At 47.1% G+C, this 12,432-nt stretch overlaps 2 protein-coding genes across 2 annotated transcripts; both read right to left on the reverse strand.

Moving 5' to 3' along the window:
* Positions 1-1,236: 1,236 nt before the first annotated feature.
* Positions 1,237-1,740, reverse strand: LOC148209117 (uncharacterized). The gene has a single exon (XM_088117418.1). The coding sequence runs from the start codon at positions 1,738-1,740 to the stop codon at positions 1,237-1,239; it is 504 nt and encodes a 167-aa protein (XP_087973544.1).
* Positions 1,741-2,102: 362 nt separating this feature from the next.
* LOC111025719 (uncharacterized) lies at positions 2,103-3,693 on the reverse strand. The gene is made up of 2 exons (XM_022303618.1): positions 3,624-3,693; positions 2,103-2,527 (listed from the first exon to the last, which is right to left on the reverse strand). Exons 1-2 carry the CDS (start codon positions 3,691-3,693, stop codon positions 2,103-2,105), a joined length of 495 nt encoding a protein of 164 aa, XP_022159310.1.
* Positions 3,694-12,432: the final 8,739 nt, after the last annotated feature.

Below are 12,432 nucleotides of genomic sequence, written 5' to 3' on the forward strand. Positions count from 1 at the left end.
TCCAATAACTCATATAAAACATCTACTACTAAACAAAACATAACTCAAAGCATGTGTTAAAGATTACAAAACATCAAATAGAATTCACAATTTATCAAATGAAATTGACAATTTCTCAAATAACAAACAAAATAATATACATAAATATAATATTTTTAAAATACGAAAAGACCTAAATAATTCTAATATTATAAAAAAATAACATAAATAGGGTAAAAAAACAACCTCAAGCCTTGTTGAGGCGTCGACACGGCGACGGCAGGTGGCGGCGGAGAAAATGGTGAGGGCTGCGTCGAAGCAGGTACGGGCGGCACGAAATGAAGAAGAGAGGGTGCGGGCGACGCGGACAAAAGAAGGGAGAGTGCGGGATCGGACAACGGTGGGGATGGACGGACGACGACAGTGAGAACGGATGGCTTCGGGAGCGGCAACGACGAACGTGGCGACGAGAGAGATGAGGGGTGGGGACGGCGCGAGAGAGAGATAAGAGGAAGATGAGAAATGGAGGAATTAAGAAGAAATGAGTTGTTTGGATTTTAGGGCAACCTTTAGCGACGACATTTAAAGTCGTCGCCAAAGGTTCAAAAATTGTGGCCGAAAAAGCAAATTTAAAATTTGTCTTTGACCCTTTCGATGAAGAAATCATTATTTCGTTGCCGATGGCCACCTTCGATGACGAAAAGCCAAGTTGCCGCCGAAAGTCGTGCCTCTTTGACGATGAAACATACTTCTCGTCGCCAAAGATGCCCAGAAAGGGGCGGAAATTTTACCGCCTCATAAAATTTCATGGATTAACCCATGTTTTGGCGACCAAATATATATTTCGTTGCCGAAATATGGGTCTTTCGGCGACGAAATTGGTAATTCGTCGCTGAAAGACTAAGTTTCAGTGACGAAACCTGGTTTCATCCTCGAAACAATAAACTTTCGGCGACACATTACCGATTTCATTGCCAAAAGATTGGTTTAGGCAACGAATTTCAATTTTGTCGCCAAAACCGTGACTATCGAGACGAAATTAGATGTCGTCGCTGAAAATCTCTTTCGGCGTGGAAAAAATCTGTGGTCGCCAAAAATTCCGTCGCCAAAAATCAAAATTATTGTAGTGATAGTAAGTAAAAGGTCAAAATCAGTTGTATGCTTATCGCTAAACCACCATAAAATATCAGAGACAATAGAGACATTCTTTGGCCAATCCATATTGTAGAAAGGAGTACATGCCCAAACGAGCTTACTCTATTTGCATCGCCAAAACACATGAAAAGAGTCTTCCTTGCCAGCCCCACACGTAGAACACCTTCCCGATATGTCAACTCCTCGGTTTCTCAGATTTTCTACAGTTGGAAGGAAATTATTAAACAATCTCCAGTCGAAAAGCATCACCTTTGATGGGACATTTGCACTCCAAAGCCGTTTCCACCAAATTTCAGCCTGGCTAATATCTGATGGACTCACCCGAGCCTTTCTAGAATTGGCCACATGATAACCACTCTTCACGGTAAAAATGCCATTCTTTGTAAATTGCCACATGGTTCTATGAGGTTGATTAGACCGAGGAAGAATTATATTGGGAATATTCTCCACATCTCCATTATCAAAGCAATCTCGAATCAGAGGAACATTCCATTGTCCAGTTGGACCCCAAGAATCAGGAATCTTGTGGTCTTTCTCAACAAAAATTTGTTGTCCATTCCCCACCCTCCACCAAGTCCCTATACGTAAAATATTTTTCCCCCACATTAGACTTCTCCACAAAAAGGAGCATTCCGTTTGCATTGAGCTTCAAGAAAGGAGCAGTTTCTGAAACATTTGCTCTTCAAAACTTTGGGCCACAAGGGAGTTGGGAGTCGTGAGAATTCGCCAACCTTGTTTTACTAATAGAGCTTGGTTAACACTTTCCCATCCCTAAAACCCAACCCACCTTTAGATTTCGGGATACACACATTTTTCCACTTGGCCTAGTGGATCTTCCGCTTGTCTTCACTCCCTCCCCACCAGAATCTTGCCATAAGCCGATTACATTCCACTAACACCCTTTTTGACAATGTGAAACAAGACATGGAGTAGGTAGGGATAGTTTGCATGACCGCCTTTAACAAAATTTATTTCCCTCCCACCGAGAAGAGCTTCTCCTTCCAGTTTTGAAGATGCTTCCACATTTTGTCCTTAATATACCCAAACGACACAATCTTCTTATATGAAAGAGAAGAAGGAAGGCCTAAATACTTCTTATGACACGCAACCTCTCCGAGATTGAGAAGCCTTGCTAGCGATCTTTTCATGGCTCTCCCTGTATTAGGACTGAAACAAGCAGCCAATTTTTTAAAGTTTATCTCCCAACCTGTTAAGACTGAATAGAACTCCAAAGCCTTGACCATCGCCTGAACTTCTGCTCTAGTTGCCTTGGTAAAAAATAGGCTATCGTCAGCAAAGAACAAATGATTTATTGGAGGGCTTGCTCTAACAATTTTAATGCCCGAAATTTTCTTCACCCTCTCAAGCTCTGATAGAATCATAGATAAGCCTTCTGCACAAAGAAGAAAAAGGTAAAGAGATAGGGGTTTCATTGACGGAGACCTCTATGAGGAATCAAAGAACCTTTCCGTTCATCGTTTATTACAAAAGAATAACTAACTGAAGAAATAAACCGCATAATCAGGTTGATAAATGAGACATGGAAATCTAAAGCCGTCATGAACTTCTGAATGAAATGTCATTCCACCTTATCGTAAGGTTTACTCATATCAAGCTTTAGAGCCCTCCAGTTTATCTTTCCAGATCTCCTCGATTTAGGCTCTGAATACACTCGTATTCTAGAATTGCGTTATCTGAAATATTCCTCGCCAAGACAAAGGCACTCTGGAAAGGAGAAATAATATAATCTAGGATAAGCTTCAACCGATTTGCAATTGTCTTCGTAACAATCTTTTATAAAACTATGCATAGGCTAATAGGGTGGAACTCGGTGATATACTTCAAGTAAAATAAAACAGAAAAATTATACCAAATAGTAATTCTTCATCCCCAAATCATGAATTAATCTACAAAAAAAAAAATTACATATAGATAAAATCAAGTAAGTTAAGGTTTAAAAATCAAATAAATTTACTTTTGATTTAAACTTGACCCACACCCAAAAAGAACCGCGTAACTTTTGGTTTGAGGTACGGCAGCGAAGACAAATGAAAACTACAAAGAAAAAATGCATGTTAGCTTAAATCAAGTAAGATAAAGTTTAAAAAGGAAATAAATTTACATTTGACCCAAATCGCACAACCTTCTGGCGAAATAACGAAAGAAATGGCGGCAATAGGGCGGTGGCGAAGAAGGGGGAACTATAGATGGAGAAGAAACCCAAGAGAGACGAAATGGGGAGAAAGAAAATGAGGTGGGGTTTTGAAGGGAAAATTGACAAAATAAACGTTGTGTAGGTGTCTCATCGCCCTCTCCAAAACACAAGTTTTCTAGTCACTGCTGACATCACATACTTTGTCAAATGACATTTCATGCCCCTCCTTACTTTTTCTTCTCTTCCAAACTCCATCTCTCTTCTCTCTCCCCTCCTCTTTCCTCTATTTCATAGATTTGCTTGATCTTGTCCATGATTTCTACATAACACATACCAGTTTTTGGCGTCTCCGCTAGGAATTCAACGAGTGGAGGTCCCGTTCGGTTGCCGTCCGCTGCTTCCATCCCGAGCTCTTGCGCCTCCCTGGTGGCCTCTCCGGCGACATTGTTGAACAAGAATAATTTGCATATGAAATAAGATAAAAATTTCCTTATTATTTTTCCCAACTCTTTCACCCTCTCTTCTAAAATCAAATTTTCAAGATTTCAAAAACTTTCCTTCTATATCTCTTGTACGTCCCTCTTGTCCGGACTATCTTCTTCTCCATGAAACCAAATGCGTTGAGGAGGGAGGGGAGAAGAGAGAGAGGAGAGAAGAGAGAGGGACAAAGCGAGAGCGACGTCATCGATAGAGTGAGATCGAGAAAGACAGAGCGAGATCGAGAAAGACGAGAGCGAGATCCAGAGAGCGAGATCCAGAGAGCGGTGAAGAAGTGGTGATAATAAAGAAAAAAATGGGATGGTTAGGAAAAAAATGGATTGTTTTCTTTTGCGAGATCGAGAGAGCGAGATCTAGAGAGCGGTGAAGAAGTGGTGATAATAACGAAAAAAATGGGATGGTTAGGAAAAAAGGGGATTGTTTTCTTTTTCTTTTTCTTTTTTCTTTACTCCACCAAATTGAGTTAAATTAAATTTTAAATTTATGATTAAAGGAGCAGATTTATATTATGAGGAACAGATTAAGGAAAAAACATGATTTTTTTTTATACTTCCACCTAATTAGATAAAATTTTAAATTTACTATTAAAGGAGGACTACCTAATTAAATTATAAATTTGAATTCTACCCCTAATCAAAATTAGGGGAGATATTAAAGGAGAGATTTATGTTAATTTTTCAAATGATTCGTTCAAATAATTTAATAGGAAAAAAACAATTAAGAAAACAAATCTAAATTAAATTTCAAATTTGAATATACTAAAATTAATGCGATTTTATAATTTTAAATTTTAGTTAAAAAAATCTTCAATGCTTAGTATTTTAAATTTGAGATTTCGTCTCTCCATTCCAATTTTTAAAATCGTTTCTCGCTCAATCTCGCTCTCGCTCGCTCATCTCTCGTTTTCTCTCTCTCGCTCAATTCTCTCTCTCTCAACTTTCTGTTATTCAACTCTCTCTCTATCTCCTTCCCCATCCCATCGTAACTTTCTTCCTCTCCTGAGCCTCTTTCTTTGACGAATGACCTCCCTCGTCGGCTTTGATGCATCCGTCGTCGGCGATTGTTGAAGGTCACGGGAATTATGGAGGCTGCTATTTAAAAAATGGTGAGAGATTTAGGTTTTTTCTTTTTATGGTTTAGTAAACAAGAAAAAACTCATGCTTGCGGAAGGCATGGAAAAGAGAAAGAAAGAAGAAAAAAATCTGGAAAAGGAGGAAGATGGAGGTAGGGACCAGAAATAAAGAAAAAGAGAAATAAGGGAGGAAAATGACGAAAACTAAAAAAGCAGTAGAGTAAGGAAGGGCATGGGAGGTCATTTGGCAAACTAGGTGATGTCAGCAATGACTAGAAAACTTGTGTTTTGAGAAGAGCTATTAAAAAACTTAAAAGGGTCTCACAGGAAGCTTATTTTGTCAATTTTCCCGGTTTTGGTTTTGAAGGGGTCAGCAACGAAAAGGGTTTTCGCCGCCTGCCTCCAAAACGACGTCGAAATTTCAGCCAGAACGACATTGTTTGGGAGGTGGGCGACGAAAACTCATTTCATCGCTGAGCGCCAAAATAGTGTCGTATGTTTTAATAAAAAGAAGAGCGCCAAAGTTGGCGCCCATGCGTCGCTCCAAAAGCCGGCGACGAAAACTTTTCGTTGCCCCAATGACAAAAATTAGTCACCTTGCTCAGACGAAATTTTATTTTCGTCGCCGGCGTTTGGAGTGACGAAAATTCATTTTCGTTGCTTTTTTAACGACTATTTATTTTCGTCGCTTTTTTTTTTGCGACAAAAGGTTTTTCGTCTCTAATTTTCCTTGTTGGACAACAATTTTCTTGTAGTGAGTGAGACTTGCAGAGAATCCATAGAAAACGCTAAAAATCAGGGCTAACTTGTTCTACGACCAATAAAAAGTTGAAAAATATATTGTATTTTAATTATATTTGATTTGTTATGTTCAATTAATACTTATATTGTTATCCTGTTTGTTTGCTAGCTAGTGTATACGATGTTCTTTCCATATTTCTTGGGTGGCTTTCAATGCTGCGAGTTTCTTAGGTGGTGTTTGGGGAAGGGAATACTGGGGACACGTGGAAGACCCCTATTGGTGCTCCAAGATGACTCATGAATCATGCCCAGCTCGGAAGGCCGAGATGGCCGCCACCAACGCCGACAAATGCCAAGTGTGAGGGCCGAGGTGAGCCTGGCTCAGGTCCGACCCACCGGGGAGCTCGGTATGGGCCGAGATGCGCAACTGTCTGCGGCGTAATTATCGGGCGTAACCATCGGTCCCGAGATTACCGGATGTAACCGACGGTCCCGAGATTACCGAATGTAACAGTCGCTAGATTAGCGGGACCACCACTCATAAGTAGGGGACCTCACTCCCCGATCAGGTACGATGATTTCTGGCTTCGAACTAGACTTGGAATCCGACCTATACTGACTTGATCGTCGGAGTGCTCACCTTTTTGTGCAGGTCCGCCCGAGTGTTCAGGTCGGTCCGGAGGCTGGGTTCGAGCTACAACCAGGAACACACTGTTGTGCAGATCTTTGCATAAACATTTGGCGCCGTCTGTGGGGACTCGACTGACAATCTGAGTCATCCCAATTCCTTTAAACCAACACGCGAGCGAACATGGTTCAACCAGCGAATTCGACCAATACGACGGATCGAAGGACTCTGGCTGCCAGCGATGCCCACCAGAGGGAGGTCGGAGCAGCGGCGGTAGAGGGGCAAGGTCACAACGGCCTAGCAGCGGAACCCCTCCGCAGGTCGGCACGAATCACCGCGCCTGCCCTACCGCCTGCACACCCGAGGACGTCCAAGGCCACCCGTGGTCGAGGTGGGACCTCTAAGAAGGGCGCCCGGGGTCCAGCCCCGGCTCCAACAAGCGAGAATTTTGATGCGCTCCAGAGAGAGATGGAGGCAATGCGCACGCAAATGCGCTCCATGGAGGCAATGTATAACGAAATGGTGCTAGCTGTAGGCGCAGGGTCCCGATCTGAAAATCGGGCGACGCGCATGGACGTACGCGAGCAAAGGGGTTCCCACCTCGGCCCAGCCGAGGAGGAACGTCCCAAAGAGAACGAGAGTGAGGGGTACACTCGCCAGAGGGGAGACCTCCGTGAGCATCTCAACCGAAAGAGAGGCTCGTCTCTTCGAAAAGGGCAGTCACCATCCTGCTCCCACAGGAGCTCCAATCAGCAGGCTGAATCCTCCCACAACCCCGCAAGGATAATCACAAGGGAGGAGTTCGACCAGCTGAGGGGGGAGCTTGATGCTCAAGTGGAGGCCTTAAAGGCCAAATGTGAGCAGAAAGACGATTCACTGAACGATGGCGACTTGGGAGAATCGCCTTTCACCTCGGACGTTTTGGAAGCACCAATCCCTCCGAAGTTCAAAGCTCCTACCGTGAAGCCTTATGACGGGATGAAGGACCCCAAAGACTATGTTGAAGTCTTTGAAGGCCTCATGGACTTCCAGGCGGCATCAGACGCAATCAAATGTCGCGCCTTTCAGATCGCGCTTACTGGCAGCGCGCAATTGTGGTACCGGAGACTGCCAGCCAGGTCGATCTCGACCTACTCTCAGCTGAGAAGGGAGTTCCTCGCCCAGTTCTCTTCTCGGCACTACGACAAAAAGACAGCGACCCATCTCGCCACCATCAGGCAGAAGGAGGGGGAGACGCTGCGGGAGTATGTCACTAGATTCCAGGAGGAGCAGTTGAAGGTCGCACACTGCTCCGATGACTTGGCCATGTGCTATTTCCTCACCGGTCTAGCCGATGAGGCCCTCACGGTGAAACTTGGAGAGGAGGCCCCGACCACCTTCGCCGAGGTGCTCCAGAAGGCGAAGAAAGTCATCGATGGACAGGAGCTCCTCCGAACCAAAACCGGCCGACCTGAACGAAAGATCGGCCGGGGCAGAAGTGGAAAAGATGAAAGGACAGATCCCAAGTCCAAAGACAAGAGATCCTTTTCCAGCGGCCGAGCTGACTATCGAAGGGCGGAGAACGGACCTACCAGGAGCCGGCCTTACGAGCGCTTCACCCCAACCACGATTCCAATTTCCGAGATCCTAACGAACATCGAGGATTCTGGAATGGAAAAACTACTCAAGCGTCCGGAGAAACTTCGGGGAGCCCCGGAGAGGCGCAGCAAGGACAAGTATTGCCGCTTCCATCGGGAGCACGGCCACGACACGTCGGACTGCTGGGAATTGAAGCGCCAAATTGAAGATCTAATTCAAGACGGCTACTTCAAGAAGTTTGTGGGAAAGCCCGGGACCAGCTCAGCAGAGAAAAAGGAGGAGCGAAAGCGTTCAAGGACGCCACCTCGGCGCACCGACCGACCTGCGGTCATCAATACCGCCAAGCGGGGGTCAATCCGGACATAAAAGAAAGGAGTTAGCCCGTGCAGCCAGACGCGAGGTGTGCATCATCAGGGAGTAGGGGCCGACCTGCCCAATCACCTTTGACGGTGCAGACTTGGAGGAGGTCCACCTGCCCCACAATGATGCCCTTGTGATTGCTTCCTTGATTGATCATGTGGTGGTTAGGAGAGTGCTGGTAGACGGGGGCGCATCCGCTAACATCCTGTCCTTACCGACCTACCTCGCCTTGGGCTGGACGAGGTCGCAATTGAAGAGAAGCCCGACGCCGCTGGTTGGGTTCTCCGGAGAATCGGTCATCCCAGAGGGTTGCATCGACTTGCCGGTCGCGCTGGGGCAGAACCAAACCCAGATCACTCAAATGGCCGAGTTCGTGGTAGTTGACGGTAGGTCGGCCTATAACGCCATCTTTGGGAGACCCATCATCCACTCATTTCGGGCCATTCCTTCAACACTTCATCAAGTTTTGAAGTATCCCACCCCCAATGGCGTGGGCACGGTCCGAGGAGAACAAACCGCTTCGAGGGAGTGTTATGCCGCCGCACTCAAAGGCCCATCGGTCTGCGCCCTCGAAACTCTCAGGGATGGGACGCTCGAGTTTGAGGCCGACCTGCCGAGGAAGGAGTTTGCCGCGCCCACTAAGGAGCTCGAGCTTGTTCCTCTGCTTAGTCCCGATAAGCAGGTAAGCATAGGAACCAAGCTAGGGGCCACCGACAGAGAGGAGCTAGTCCACTTCCTCAGATCCAACTCGGACGTCTTTGCGTGGTCCCATGAGGACATGCCTGGCATTGACCCGCGAATTATGACACATCGCCTCAGCATAGATCCATCATTCCGACCTGTGAAACAAAAGAGAAGACCTATAAACAAGGAGAGGAGTGATATAATTGTTGAGGAAGTTAACAAACTCTTGAAAGTTGAATACATAAGAGAAATTTCGTATCCCGAGTGGCTCTCCAATGTTGTATTAGTTAAAAAATCTAACGGCAAGTGGAGAATGTGCGTAGATTTTACGAACTTAAATAAGGCATGCCCGAAAGATTGCTTCCCATTGTCGAGGATCGATCAGCTCGTGGACGCCACAGCCGGGCACGAACTGCTCACTTTCATGGACGCCTACTCTAGGTACAACCAAATCAAGATGCATGTCTCAGATGAAGGTCATACCGCTTTCATAACAGACCAAGGTCTGTATTGCTACAAGGTCATGCCCTTCGGGTTAAAAAACGCAGGAGCGACCTACCAGAGAATGGTGAACAAAATGTTCGCCAAGCCTATGCCGGGGACAAGCTCCAATTATACCTAGCAGTGTCTGACAGTGCCGTCAGCTCGGCCCTAATCCGGCAAGAGGAAGCGCGGCAAAACCCGGTCTACTATACAAGCAAGGCTATGACCGAAGCCGAGACTAGATACCCTCAGATGGAGAAGTTGGCTCTCGCTTTGGTCACCTCGGCCCGACGACTTAGACCATACTTCCAAGCCCATACGGTGGTGGTGCTCACTAACTCGCCCCTTAAAAGTATCTTCCACAAGCCGGAAGCTTCCGGACGCCTAATGAAGTGGGCAATAGAGCTAAGTGAGTACGATATCCAGTTCGAACCCAGAACTGCGTTGAAAGGGCAAGCAGCGACAGATTTCATAGCCGAGCTCACACCACCTTCCGAGCTGAGCGGGTCCGACCTGCCTTGGACAGTCTATGTCGACGGATCCTCCAATGAGAAGGGGTGCGGAGCCGGGGTCCTCTTGCTCGGACCAGGGGGTGAACGATTTGAGTATGCCTTGCGGTTCAGCTTCCGGACTTCAAACAACGAGGCTGAGTATGAAGCATTTATTGCTGGCCTGCGAATCGCTAGAGCATTGGGGGCCTCTTGTGTTAAGGTCTTCAGTGACTCCCAGCTGGTTGTGAGCCAGATCAAGGACAAGTACGAAGCCAAAGACACCCGAATGGAGAAGTATTTGGGCAAGGTCAGATCATACCTTGCCCAGTTTCGAACTTGCGAAGTAAGCCGGATTCCGCGGGTAGAAAATTCTAATGCAGACGCCTTGGCCAAGTTAGCATCGGCGTACGAGACCGACCTGGCCAGGTCGGTCCCCGTCGAGATCCTAGATAATCCCTCGATCTTAGAACCAGATCTGATAGAGATCGGCGCTCCAGAACCCTCATGGATGGACCCGATCGCGGATTTCATTAGGGGCAACTCACCACAAGACCCCAAGGAGCGCAGAAAGTTGGCAAGGCGGGCAGCTCGGTTCGTGGTTCGAGATGGGGCATTGTACCGACGTGGCTTTTCCCTGCCTCTGTTGAGATGTCTAACCCCTGAAGAGGGCCTGTACGTCCTCAGAGAGATCCACGAAGAGTGTGCGGCAATCACTCGGGCGCCCGGTCGCTGTCAGCCAAAGTGATCCGACAAGGATACTATTGGCCGACCCTCAGCCAGGACGCCAAGAAGTTCGTTAGAACTTGCGACAATTGCCAACGCTACGGAACCGTAATCCACCAACCTCCCGAGCTGCTCACCCCCATCTCGGCCCCGTGGCCATTCGCGCAGTGGGGGGTAGATATCATTGGTCCTTTCCCTTTGGGCAAGGGCCAGACCATGTTCGCTGTGGTTGCTATGGATTACTTCACCAAGTGGGCCGAGGCCGAAGCGCTCTCCCACATAACGGAATCCAGGGTCACGTCCTTCGTATGGACGAACATCATATGTCGCTTTGGTATACCACAGGCCATAGTGACAGACAATGGGAAGCAGTTTGACAACGCCAAGTTCAAAGACTTCTGCAGCAAACTTGGCATAAGTCATCTCAGCTCGTCCCCCACACATCCGCAAGCAAATGGACAGGTGGAGGCGGTCAACAAGATCATCAAGCGAGGCATCAAACTTAGACTGGACTCCAAGAAAGGCAGGTGGGCCGAGAAGCTACCAGAAGTTCTATGGTCGTACCGAACCACCCAACGGGGGTCGACGGGTGAGACCCCGTTCTCCCAGGCCTTCGGCTCCGAAGCTGTAGTCCCGGTTGAGATCGGCATGCCATCTGACAGAGTAGAGCATTACGAGCCTTCGACAAATGAGGAAGAGCTGCTCCTCAACCTCGACTTGTTGGAAGAAAGAAGAGCAATGGCCCAGCTACGCCTGGCGGAATATCAGGGCAGGATGGCCAGACATTACAATGCCCGCGTTCGACCTCGGGCCTTTCAGGTCAGACATCTGGTCTTAAGGAGGGTCCAAACGCATGTGGGTGCCCTTGATCCGGCCTGGAAAGGCCCATTTGAGATCAAGGGCATCGTCCGACCTGGGACGTACGTATTGGCCGATCTGAAAGGAGATGTCCTCGCGCACCCGTGGAACGCGGAACATCTGAAGCGTTATTATCCTTGAAATGCTAAAAGGGTTTTCAATGAATTTGTAACGACTGTTCCAAAAGCATTATGATCGGAATAAATGTGATGATTTAATTTCGTGCTTCCGAGTTCGACCATAAATTAAATGGGGGCCACGGACTCCCACGCGATCGCATTCCAGCAGTTGGTTCAAATTCAATCCTTCGAAGCCTAAGGATACGAGGAACGATATGAAGAGTAGCTACGGATTTTAGCCTTTTTACCTTTTTAAGTTAAGGGTGAAATGTTAAAAATCCAGAGTTGGTGCAATGTGTTGAACATTAAGAGATTCAAACTCAAACTTTCAAATTAGTTTATTTAAAGGCGCGACCTCAAAAGTAAAGAGGTGTGAGGTGACATTAGCCGCAGTTCAAAGGAAAAGCAAAGAAAAGAGGTCAGTAACAACAAAGTAGAAGCGAATGGGAGTCTCTTTATTGAATGAAGAGCAGAGCCAAGGCTTATAGACCTTGCAGCTCTGCCCTGACACTTACAAACAAAAAGAAAAGGGAGGGAGAACAGCGAGAAGCCTCGTGAAGGGTGGTCGTCTAAGAGCCTGCTGGGGGAGCGCCCTCCTGAGTGGAGTCGGCCTGGTCCTCTTCGGGATCGGAGTAGTCAGAGTCCAGATCCTTGACATACCGATCCACCAACGCTTGGGGGCCAGGGGTGCCGCTAGGCCCAGACGCCCACTTCTCGGCATACCTCCTTTTCAGACCACTGAAATCAATCTGAAGGTCGGGCATGTCGGAAGCAATGCCCTTCATGAGGAACTTGAAGCCCGCGTCAGAAAAGTCTTTGGCAAATCCATCGAAGTCAGGATGTTGCCTAAACGATTCCTCCAGCAGGACTCCATTGCTGAGGCGCTCCTTCGCCGTCTCCAGCTCGGC

Source organism: Momordica charantia (assembly GCF_013281855.1).
Source record: "Momordica charantia cultivar OHB3-1 chromosome 9 unlocalized genomic scaffold, Mcharantia_2.0 BLBB01000009.1, whole genome shotgun sequence".
Taxonomy (NCBI): domain Eukaryota; kingdom Viridiplantae; phylum Streptophyta; class Magnoliopsida; order Cucurbitales; family Cucurbitaceae; genus Momordica; species Momordica charantia.